Below are 11,645 nucleotides of genomic sequence, written 5' to 3'. Positions count from 1 at the left end.
TTTTTACTTTTACTGATCAAAATCAAAATATTGTGCATAACCATTCAAGTAAAATGATAAATAGAGGAACCAGGCAGCTTTTTTTTCCTTTCACTTTTTGTTATTCCCACTGAACCTCTAGCTTTACAGAAGCACTAATGAGTTTATATTAGATGTCACCAGGGGTGGTGCAGAAACAGAAGGTCTCATTATACATGGATAATTTCTTTCTACTCATATCTGTTTCCATTCCTTAAACCCTGGCAACACTTGGGAAAACCAGCAGGGAAAGATCTAAGGATAGTGATTAAACCTGAATAAGAGTGATCTCATGCACATAAAATTGGCTCCTAGAAACTCCCTGCTCAACCAGCTGCTTTTGAAAGTGGCTGAAAATACCTTCATAGATTTGGGATTTGTGTTATTTTTAGATTGTCTATATCTGCAATGTTTGGGTGTACTTCTTTTATCTGAAGCATGGCTTTTTTTTTTAACAGGGCCATAATATAATCTGAAAACATTGTTTGGGACAACAGATCTACACATATATTGGAACAAACATGTCAACATTACAACCATATAATATCATCTCCAAAAAATATACTTTTTCAAATAATTGCACTATACACTTAATTAGGAAAAACATAGACTGCTTTGCTGCTGTTACCTAGTGTAAATGAGCCTTAACTGAGTTACCTGAAATTATTTATTTATTTTTCTCAGTCAGCTGTGGCTCCTTACAAACACAGTGGGCAAATACAGCTACTGTAGATACAGATAATGATATTTGGGAAGTGATATTGTATGCTTCAATTTTCGCCAAAAAGGGGTTCTATGAGTGTAAAATTTGTTAAAGGGTCACCAGAAAGAGTGAACAAGCAATTGTTTTTTTTCTCTCTCACATTCTGTGGATTAATCTTTCATTCCTGCCTTACTGACAATGTTTAGCTTCACAAGACAGAAGTCTGATGGTGGCTTCCTTTTGTGATGTCAGGGCTAAACATTTAATCTAATCGATTCGATCATCTCAAAGTCCTCCATCGTATTCAAGGTTTATTACAAATGTTCTGTGTCGTACGATGAGAATAAAAAATAGCTCAACAACAGATGGACAAAAACGAACTGACTTGACTGATATGATTACCATGTTCTGCCTTCAAGGACAGGTGCACATTTTTCTTTGAGTCTATCAACAATAGTCAGGTGCCCATATGAAATGTTTGTCTGAAGCTGATATGAGATTTCAGCAGTTAGTCAAGTGGATATCTTCCAAAGTTACAGCCCTTTTAGTGCAAAATACCCTGTTTGTGTTTCTCTGTTGTGCTGGAATGATCCGAGACAGACTTGGAACACTGTGAACCTATCCATTAACATTAACACAGTGTGGTAGATTTTTATTCTATTCTATTATTCTGCTTTTTTTCTGAATCATATGCATCCCGGTATAATGTATCATTTTTAACAAGCAGAAACACAGTGTGGTTCCCAAAAGTTTAATCAATATTTAAAGTAAATAGGATGCAGCTAATAACTGGAATTTACAAAAAATAAATAATGTCTACACGTTGCAGTCTGACATGATGGTGCCTGCTCTACTGTGGAGTAGAGAAGAAGGTAGAAACACTCTTATTTAATTAAAAGCAGAAATACCACAACATAAAAATATTGTTACAAATAGGTTAATAGTCATGCATTCAAAACCTTACTTATGTAAAAGTACTGTAGTGTTGGCATAACGGAGCATTTCAGTATCTTATATTAATGAATTATAATTACTGATCCATTAATGTGTAAATCACTTTAATACTGCAGCTGGTGAGGGGCTACTTAAGTCACTTTATATACCGCTGGGCAGCTTATAAATTTACCCCCTGATCAATCAATAAAGTCTTACCCTAGCTGATAATAATACAATATTATATATCAATATGATTAACTTTATTATAGATTACATTTTGTATTATTAATGTGAATCTGCAAAATAACTTGTCACTGCAGTTTATCATATAAATACAGAAATACAAAGTTCAATTCTTGCTTCTGAGTTGTAGTGGGGGAAAAATAGAATGTAGTAGAAAATGGAAATACTAAAGTAAAGTACCTCAAAGTTGTACTTATGTACAGTACTTGAGTTATTGCACTTAAGTTTCCACTACTGCAGCTCTGCATCATTGTGTTTTGAACCGAACATTATTGTATTGCAGGTGACTTAGCAGTGATTGAAACAGCAACTGACAGGCACAAATTCTTTGAACAGCAAACTGTAATGCATTTAATTTTCACTTACCTTAGAGGACAAACAGTCAACCGTTCAGACCAAAGACTGCGTGACTTCACAAACTTCACTGCTCAGTGCAGTTCATGTGTGTAACCTCATTTAAAAAAAAAACATCTTATACTGTCAGTCATATCCATTTCTTTAATTTTGGTTTTTGTGTTTGACATTTAGGGGGTTTTTGCATTCAAATTGAAGCTAAACAATTTAGCAACAGGTATTAAAAAGGAAATAAAAGGAGGTTGAGACTTAAATGAGACATTGACAAAACAAAAGCAGTTACAGTAGCTACTTAAAGAGTCTTGGAATTAAGTGTCCCATCTATTAGGCTCAGTTTGGTCGGTTTTCTTCCCACAAACTCATGTCTCCTCGGTCCTTAGCGCTGAAATCATCAGCGCTCATGCTCTGCTAAATGGACACAGCATTCTTCTGCATGGCTTGTCACAGGAAAATAATGAGCAGGCAATGCATCTTGGTTCAGTGACTCATTTCCAGTCCACACTTTCCGGTGAAAGCCTCAAAATGACATCTCCAAGGGTGAATAAAGCTACCAGATCTACCAGAAACTAGCTTCTCTGAAAAAAACAAACAAACAAAAAAAACTCAGAAAAACAATGAGAACCTATCATGGGAAGTAACAGGCTGTCACTCACCCTGAGTCTATGCACTCATCCTCTCTGCTTATTTTTTTCTCAGTGTGCCAAGAAAAACCTATAAAAACTAAAACCAAATCACATAGGGTGCATTTTTTTTTGTCTTGGAGATACAAGGAACAGAACTTAGTGCAAAGTCATCTCTATGGGAACCACGCACAGCTGACCAGCGCTGTTCTGGCATTATAAATTAAAAGGTGAAAATAAAACAAAAAGAAATAACCATCAAAGTCACTGCAGGTCTGCACAAGAGTTCACCACAGTTCAGGACAGGGTTTAGGCATCAAAGACTTGCCAAATATTCCTTGTCTCCTATAGTTCAGTCATAATGTGGATTTTCCTTTTTAGTCCCACTTTCCTCTGAGCTGTCTGAGTCCCCTGAAACTGTTCGTGCGTCCATCCATCCATCCATCCATCCATCCATCCATCCATCCATCCATCCATCCATCCATCCATCCATTCGTTCATTCATTCATTCATGTATCCATCCATCCATCCATTCGTTCATTCATGCATCCATCCATCCATCCATGAGTTCAGTTTCAGCCCACAGAGCTTCTAAGCACTTCATGACTTCTGCTCCCTTCAGCAGTGTCACAGTCCTTAGGAGAAACAAGGCACCCTGTCCTCGCCTTCACCTCAGGGTTCACTAAAAGGCCACAGACAGTGCATCTGAAGGTCAGGTGCTCCCGGTCGCTTCCTGGTCTTTGACCCCTTGACCTTTAACCCTGGCTCATGGATGCAAAGGTTATCTAACCTTAAGAAAGATGTGGAGAGAGAGGAAGGGGTTTGAGAGGGAAACACAGAGAGGAGGGAAAAGAGAGGGGGAGAAGTAATTTAATTACATTTTGTTTGTTTACTGATTCAAATGCCAACCGTGAAAATAAGAAAGAAAACATGGTGGGGCTGTGAATGGACTGGAAAACCTAAGCAGACTTGTCAAGTGATTCCCTCTGATTCATACACAGTGACACAGCAGCAAAGACAAATCCAGAGACAAGAAGACATTGTTGAGCACTGCAGAATAAAAGGATATCAGAGATCAAGGTGAGACTGATGCTAGAAAAAACCCCTTACACTATGAAACGTCATAGTATGATGTGCATACTTTGAAAACCTTGACAAGATTTAATCAACTTCAGAAAGTATCTTCTTTATTGTAAGCCATTGATATTTGTGTTTCTTTTGTGTGTTGCATCATCCATTGATGCACATTTCTGCTTCTGTTGGTTGCTTTGCGTAAAGTATCCTTAAATTACATTTGCTGAAAAGGTTATGTCATATATTTCCATGCACCAATCAGAACTTCAGAAATTTAATGATTTAAGGGGCTGTTTGTTTATGTTGCCCGCACAGCTAATCAAATCCAACCAAACCACAACCATGCAGTCCTGATGTAGCAGATTAACTTCAGCTACAGAAACAGCTAGATAGTCCTAATAAATAATAAGTACATTTTTTCCCTTATACTTTAACTTTAATTGTTGTTTATTTAGGAATGGAAATTTAATGTTACAAAGAACTACTTCCTGGGGCTTCAAGTACATTTTTTTTTCAACTATTCAGTCCAACCCAATCCACTGGTGAAAATTGTTTTACAAATTTTAACTTGCAGTTCCATGCTACTGAGCTAGTGAGATGAGTGTCAGGGAGTTTAAAGCTGCTGACCTTCTGCAGCTCCTCTCTTAGCCAGGAGGGAAGGGGCTGTCCGAGGCGATGCAGCAGCTTTGACAGCTCCACGTTGTGCTCCCTATAGTACCTGGAGAGATATGCACGTGCCTGAGGAGAGAAGGAGGGAAGAAAGGATGGAAGAAGTAGAAGTGTGATGACAAGACATAGATGGGAGAGTGACGGAAATGGAATGAGGAGAGAAAAAAAAAACAAGTAGAGAGAGAATAAAAGGTAGTGAGTGAGAATTAGAGGTGGTAAACAGGGAAGTAAGGAAGTATATAAGGGCATGTGGGTAAAGGCAAGAAAGGGGGGAGAGGCATGAGCAAATGGGCAAAAAGGGAAGGATAGAAATGCAAGGAGTGGGGGAAAAAAGGGATATTAAAAAGAGAAAATAAGAAAGACATCATGGGAGAAAGGGGGGCAAATAAGAAATAGACTGTATTAATGATGGGCCAGATTGGTTTATTTCTCCTCAATAGGACTTTAGGGCCAATAGGTGCAGAGTGTTATGAACAGAGCTAAGAAAAGAGAGGTTAGAGGGACAGGAAAAATTACATGAAGGATGCATGAGCTCCATTATCCCTCTCCCTCCCTGTGTGCATCCCTCTCTCTTGTCCCTGGTGCTCTCCGCCCTCCTCGTCTGTCGTCTCCCTCTTTCCCCTGGTGGAAACTCAAATGCAGTTTAATTACAGGTGACACTGCCATTAGCCATGTGTGAGCACATGAGGGAAGACAATTTGTAGATATGTGTGTTTGTCTTCATGTGAGAGCAAATGTGTGAATCGTTGTCTGCAGTTCTGCTATCTCCTCTGTGGAATCAGCAGCCAGGACAAAGATTTATGGACTGGATTTTCTCCTTCTACCCTTCCCCCTCCCTCCATCCTCTCTCTCATGGGTGTTCTGTCACTATTGAGTCCTCATAATTAGGTTGTAACTTTCTGGCTGGATCTGATTGGCTGACAGTTTCCACCCCTATGCTGGGTCCTGTGGGAAATTTTGCCACTGCGATGGAAGGGATTGTGGGGCTGTCACTGTCAGTCAGGCTGCTGTGTTTTCTTTTTTGTTTGTCTCCTTCTCAAAATTTTAATTCAATGCACATATAAATATTTTTTCCCTGAGCATAAAGCTGTTTTAATTAAAATGTGTGAGTTTACCTCTGGCTCCATAGGAGGGTACTTCCTCCCTTTGCTCTTTCCCAAACATTTTGTCTTTCCTCCCTCAAGGAGCTGGCACCAAAAGCCCTTCTGAGGGTCAAACCTGACAGAAGAGAATAGAAGAAAATATAGTCAGAAAGACAGAGACAGGGGGAGAGTATTAATAAAAAAAAAAAGAAAAGAAAAAAGAAAGTTTGATAGCTCGCTTTGAAAATAAACCTCAGTGCTGCCACATTGGCCATAATATTTGGAAGCATTTCTTCTTTTGGAAAATAGGCCTGAAAAAGTGGGCCATCTTAAACCAGACATAAATGTCACTACGCATTCAACACTCTCTGTTTGTCTCTTACTCTTTTGCTATCGGTGTCTCTCTGACTGTCGCGCTGTCCTGGTTCATCTCTCTCTGTCTCTACCTCTCGCCCTCCCTCTCCGTGTCCCTCCCCTCCATTGTGCTGCCTCTCTCTCTCTCTTTATTTCAATGCAGACCCACAATGACTGCACACATGAGTATAGTTTATTTCTGTGTTAGTACAGTTAACCACTCGCACTGGTAGTTCTTGAGATGACATGAAATATGCATAGACTATAGTTTGTTTTGTTTACTCCACTCTATGCAAATCTAATTTAAAAATGTGCCTACTTTACTTTTATTGGTATGGGTTCATTGTGTATAAAGACACCCTGAGGAAGGCAACTGTCTGTCCAGTCAAGTGCCTGGAATTGGATTCTTTATACCAATGAATGAGAGCATATTATGTCCTTTTTTTAAATGTCATTTTCCCCCTCTAAGAGCAGCAGTGGGTGCAGGGGAAACCAGAAGCACTTATTCACTGGCCTTTTTCTGTGTCTATACTACATTACATTTTTATACATACATGTTTTCATTTTTATTCATGTACTGTATTCTATTTTTATCTAGACATGAAATACAAATACAATGTATGCAGTATGTTTCATGATCAAGACTTTCTATGGTGTTTGGGAAAGACAAAAAAAGTGAAAGGGACTGCACATGACCAGTTAATGAGAATGATGACAACCTCCCCATTAGAGAGAGCAGATATCAGAAAATGTGGCCCTGAAAAGAAGTATGATTACAGGGGAGTAATTGTACCTGAGGATGAGTTTAAATTCATGACTAACTGTAAAAAATAGCAGCATGTTATGTGTGTTTACAGTATGCATGCATAATCTATATTTAACCAAGTGTACATTTATGTTTATCTACTTCATATATAATTTTTTTTTTTTTAATAATATGATTGTATGTACACATTTATGCCCCTTCCTTTTGCAGTATTAGCAAAGATATACAAAGATATCCATTAAATGCCATTTGTGTTAATGTGGATGTGACTGAAAGATGCAAATATTGTTCTTTATCTGCATGCATCAGTGGGTGAATAAAAGTGAAAAAAAGAGTTAAGTGGTTCTCCTTCAGTTTTTCTCTGACAGGACAGGAGGACGAAAGGAGAGGGGGGGATTAAATAAATAGGCTCCAGTGTTGAGGATCTGTCAGACTGCTGCAACGTCAAAAGAATGAGAAGGAGAAAAGAAAGATTAGGCTTTTGTATAACTCGTTCTTCACTCAAAAACACACACTCACAATGACACACCACTAGCACACACACACACACGCGCGCACACACACACACAGCCTCCTTATTATTCTGTCAAAATGCATCTCTTTACAAATTATTTGTATGCAAGTGGGCTCGTGATTCAAGACAGAGGCGCTCTCTGTCCCAATCGGAGCTACAAATTCTAGATGTCCCTGTCTGGAGATTTGAGGGCTCGCAGGCAGATTGCATTCTGATGAGTGGTGCTTGAGAAATAAACACTATACCACTTCTCCCAAACTTAAAGGTCACATGCAACATCTCTAATGAAGAATGAGTTGAAACAGACCGTCACGAGGCGAAAGCTAATTCTCTTGAGTTGTACTTTTAAAAAAATAATAATTTGGTTGATATGCATATTTTAGGAATCCCTTTCAATATATTACAAATATTAATATCTGAATTACACACTAAGCATATAATCTTGTTTTTGAGTTGTATTAATCACTATTGAGGACAATGGTCAATAAGTATTGGTCAATGCCATTTGCTTTAAGTGACATAAGAATGTTTAAAGCAACTGTATTTCCACATAACTTCTTAAGGTAAATTTGGAGTTCACTAACAGCACATGCTCCATTTGTGGTTGCAAACAAGGAATATGGCTTACACTCTATGCCCTTTTGTCTACTGTGAACAAACAGCAAAGAATAAGTTTAGTTCATAAAAGTTGCATTAGTGACTTTTCTTCTGGCAGTGATGTCTTTGCAGTTTTACTTCTTCTGGATTGACACTGTGCAGTGCACTAACCTTTTCTTATTTTTTGTTTTAGACAGCTGTGACACCGACAGGCAGGATGTGTAAGCGAGAGGACAGTCCACTCTCTGTTGGGATTTGATCCCAGGCCAGCAGCTCAGGAGGCTGAGACTTTGTGTCTTTATGTGTCTCGATGTCCTCATTACATAATACAAATATCATTTGTGAAAATGATACATATTCATGAAACGTTTGGTTGTGATGACTAAAATGTGAGTGTGAGGCAAATGTAATTGCAATCAGAATAAATAAGATTCATCAAGTCATTCCTCAACTAAATAATGCATTACAAACATTAACTTGACACTGCCTTTTTTTCATTAATTTGCCATTATACCCAAGAATTTATGCCACGATGTCTTTACTTATATGTGGCAAATTGCAAGTGAAACAATTGCCTATACTTTCTTTCTTCTTTGCTGTTAATTTTGGCTTTTTCTGTCTCATCATTTTTTGGCCATCCTGCACAGACATCCTTTTTTCCTTTCCTAAAAGTACTGACAAAACCTCAAAGCTAAATCTGTGTAAAGCTGGACATTTCATGGCTCAAAGCAAGTAGCGAACTGACCATCTGCTATTGGCTGATCTTTGGTGCCAGGTGATGTCACTGTCTGTTGTGTTATTCAGAGAGTGACACCACCTGGCACCACAGACTGGGAAACAGGAGATGGCCAGTTTAGTTCCCTGCTGTTCACCAGTAGATGTCAGGCTTCACACAGATTTGGGTTTTGGGGTCCTGTTACTGCTTGAATCTGTACAATCATTTCTGTTACAGTGTGCACCAGGTTAAAGGTCCCCGTACCCCAGGACGCCAGGTATCAAAGACAGAAAGCAAGAGAGAGAAGCAGAGATCGTCATTCTGCGTGAGAGACTTACGTCAGGGCCTGGGAGTAGTTGAAATGAGGAGTGACGCCCAGGAACTTCTGCACTTCATCCATCACTGCTGCAGGGTCAGTTCTCAGCTGATGGCCATCTATGATCATCACCTACACACAGTTACATTCACACTGTAACACTGGCTCCCACTATTTACCTAACTGGTTAGTGCATTACAACCCGTTCAGGTGTTGGGTAAAAATAAAAGCGCAGAGACAGCTTCTTCAGTGCAACTTGATCCACTTTAACGGCTGCCACAAAAGCTGGAAATCAGAACTCTGACAGCAGATGTAATATATCACTTCACTCTGGTTCCTTTTATGGTGTAGTGCCCTGCCAGGCTGAACAGTTAGCAGTTCCTGCAGGCTATGTGCAGGGAGGTGTTACTGTATGTAGTTTAAACAATCCAAAATACACTCAGTGACCACTCGATTAGGGTCACCTATACAATCTTTAGCAATTCAGTTCTGTTGTGAATTTAACCTTCTCTGAGTTCTTAATGTTCGGTTTTTGTTGAGTATAAATTCAATTAGATCTTAATTATTGAAGTCATGGTTAAAGGTGGTTTAATACTGCACTACATTATACTCAACGGTATGTTCTCCCTATTTATATATATGAGGGGAGCAGAATATAAGAAACATCTCTGAATATAATACAATAGACTTTATGGCATAACAGTTGTATTGGATTACATTAGACTGCACAGGAGTACCTAATAAAGTGGGCACTGAGAGTATACATAGTTACCATTCCTTCAGTTGTGTCCCTTATCGCAGTTAACAATAAAATAAAAGAAGTTAATCTCAGCAATAAATCTTCAAACATCTTCAAAAGCTTTGAGCATACTGACCATTACTGGTCTGTGCATGTGTTTGGTATTACAGTGCAATATATTGCAATTATCTGTGTACATGTACCTATAATCCTGTATCTGTGCCTGTGCATACCTGGTTAGCAGGGTAGTAGGTGAGCCATCTCTCTAGGTGTGTGGAATAGAGACCGGGGATGAGACAGCGGCTCTGTAGGGAGCGCAGCTCGGCTGGTGCTCCTGGTTTTGCACTGATGACATCATAAAAGGTGAACCGCAGGGCAGCGTGGTCCTCATGAGCTCTTTGATGCTGGGGAGGTTAACAGATACAGCCAGATGAGCTTCAAAGAACTCGCTCTGATGGTACAATTGCTCTCATTCAATCTCTTAAACATCAAGCGATATTATTCACAACCTCGCATGAGACAGACTTTATATTATGGACGACGACATAACATTTAAGCTGGCATGTTGCTGACATTCATGTCTCATTAATCAAACAGGCTTAAGCAGAAGATTTGAAGCTTGTGTCACATTTCACATACTGAGATGTATAGATAAATCATGCTCATTAACTTCCCACGCACAATGCGAAATAAGACTCCAAACACAATCTTGTAAAAGAACTCAATTCTAATCAATACAGAGATGAAGCACGTCATATAATGAAGTAGGCCGCTGTAGAGAGTTAAATACATACGCTGGCATCTAATATATTCTGCGTGTGTTTGTGCTCGTACCTGATACCAGCTGTAGGCCCTGTCAGAGGGGTTGATGAGCAGGGTGATGATCTTGGCCTTGGGCAGCAGGGCAGCAGCTCGCCTCGGGGACTCCTCTGAGGGGAAATAGTTAGCGCTCTTCTCAAACAGGAAGTCCGTGCTAACATTAGAGGGCACAGGGAAAAACTCCATGTACCTGAGGCAAAAGACACACAGAAAAGTAAGAGAAAATATATATACACATGGGTACACTCACGATGTACGCCTCATACACAAGACACACAACAGCTTTACTGGAGACTAAGTCAAAAATTTACTACATTCTTACACATTCTTTTCAAAGTCACAGACAACTTCTAAAGTCAGAAAGTTATAGCCTCTTATCTGTGCGTTGACAATGACCCCAAAATAAACTTGATGACATAATTTGAACAGTGTTTAATGAAGAATTTCAGTGACAAGTCTTTTCTGGATGACTTCGGAGAATGCACCAGCTGTGTATCTGTCAGCTAAGTAACCCATTTATGGGTCAATTTAGGCAGCCATATGTCTGTTGGCTTACATTCCCAGGCTTAAAAGATCATTTAAAAGACATTGTTGAACTGTTTTGAACTGCGTAATGTATCACTGATGTCTGCAGGACACATGACAGCCTGTAAGAACCTCACAAAATAAATTAGGGTTTTTTATAATCCGTCATTTCACTTTATGTTCTAACTAATAAAAGGCATGGAGAAGAACGAAAGACAGAGGTAAATGTGTGTATTCTCACCAGTCAATTCCTTTGTGGTAGTTGTTGGTGTTGAAGAACTGGACCTCCTCATAAGTCTTTGGACTGGGGAAGTTACTGGAGATGGAGGGATGCATGAGTAGGAAAAGATAAAGTGCTGTCGTTCCTGGAAGAAAGGGCATAATTCATAACTGGCTCGTTAATTCAGCTCAGCAGAGAGTAGTAGAGCGGTGTGTGTATGTGTGTGTAAGTGTGTGTGTGTGTGTGTCAGTATGTGCGAGAGCTGTCACCCACTGATCCATTCTGGATGACTTTTCCCTCCACAAGATTTATATCTTGTTGAGAATACAATGTGTGTGTGTGTGTGTGTGTGTGTGTGTGTGTGTGTGTGTGTGTGTGTGT

The 11,645-nt window shown here is 39.3% G+C and overlaps 1 protein-coding gene across 2 annotated transcripts in view; it reads right to left on the bottom strand.

Moving 5' to 3' along the window:
- Window positions 1-2,384: 2,384 nt before the first annotated feature.
- Window positions 2,385-11,645, bottom strand: part of ndst3 (N-deacetylase/N-sulfotransferase (heparan glucosaminyl) 3) — a 44,224-nt gene continuing 34,963 nt past the window's right edge. Inside the window, exons 9-15 of one of the 2 annotated variants that reach the window (XM_023418528.2) lie at window positions 11,286-11,409; window positions 10,535-10,709; window positions 9,934-10,104; window positions 8,984-9,093; window positions 5,733-5,835; window positions 4,576-4,686; window positions 2,385-3,664 (exon numbers count right to left, since the gene is read on the bottom strand). In XM_023418528.2, coding sequence (XP_023274296.1) covers window positions 3,656-3,664; window positions 4,576-4,686; window positions 5,733-5,835; window positions 8,984-9,093; window positions 9,934-10,104; window positions 10,535-10,709; window positions 11,286-11,409 — 803 coding nt within the window. In that variant the 3' untranslated portion in view covers window positions 2,385-3,655. The remainder of the gene's footprint in view (window positions 3,665-4,575; window positions 4,687-5,732; window positions 5,836-8,983; window positions 9,094-9,933; window positions 10,105-10,534; window positions 10,710-11,285; window positions 11,410-11,645) is intronic. The other variant, XM_023418527.2, reaches the window with a different exon arrangement.

Source organism: Seriola lalandi, unplaced genomic scaffold, assembly GCF_002814215.2.
Source record: "Seriola lalandi dorsalis isolate HSWRI2012SDOR001 ecotype SW California unplaced genomic scaffold, Sedor1 jcf7180002054582, whole genome shotgun sequence".
Taxonomy (NCBI): Eukaryota; Metazoa; Chordata; class Actinopteri; order Carangiformes; family Carangidae; genus Seriola; species Seriola lalandi.
Note: the sequence above shows the minus strand (reverse complement) of the source record. Positions and strands in the feature narration are given on the sequence as shown.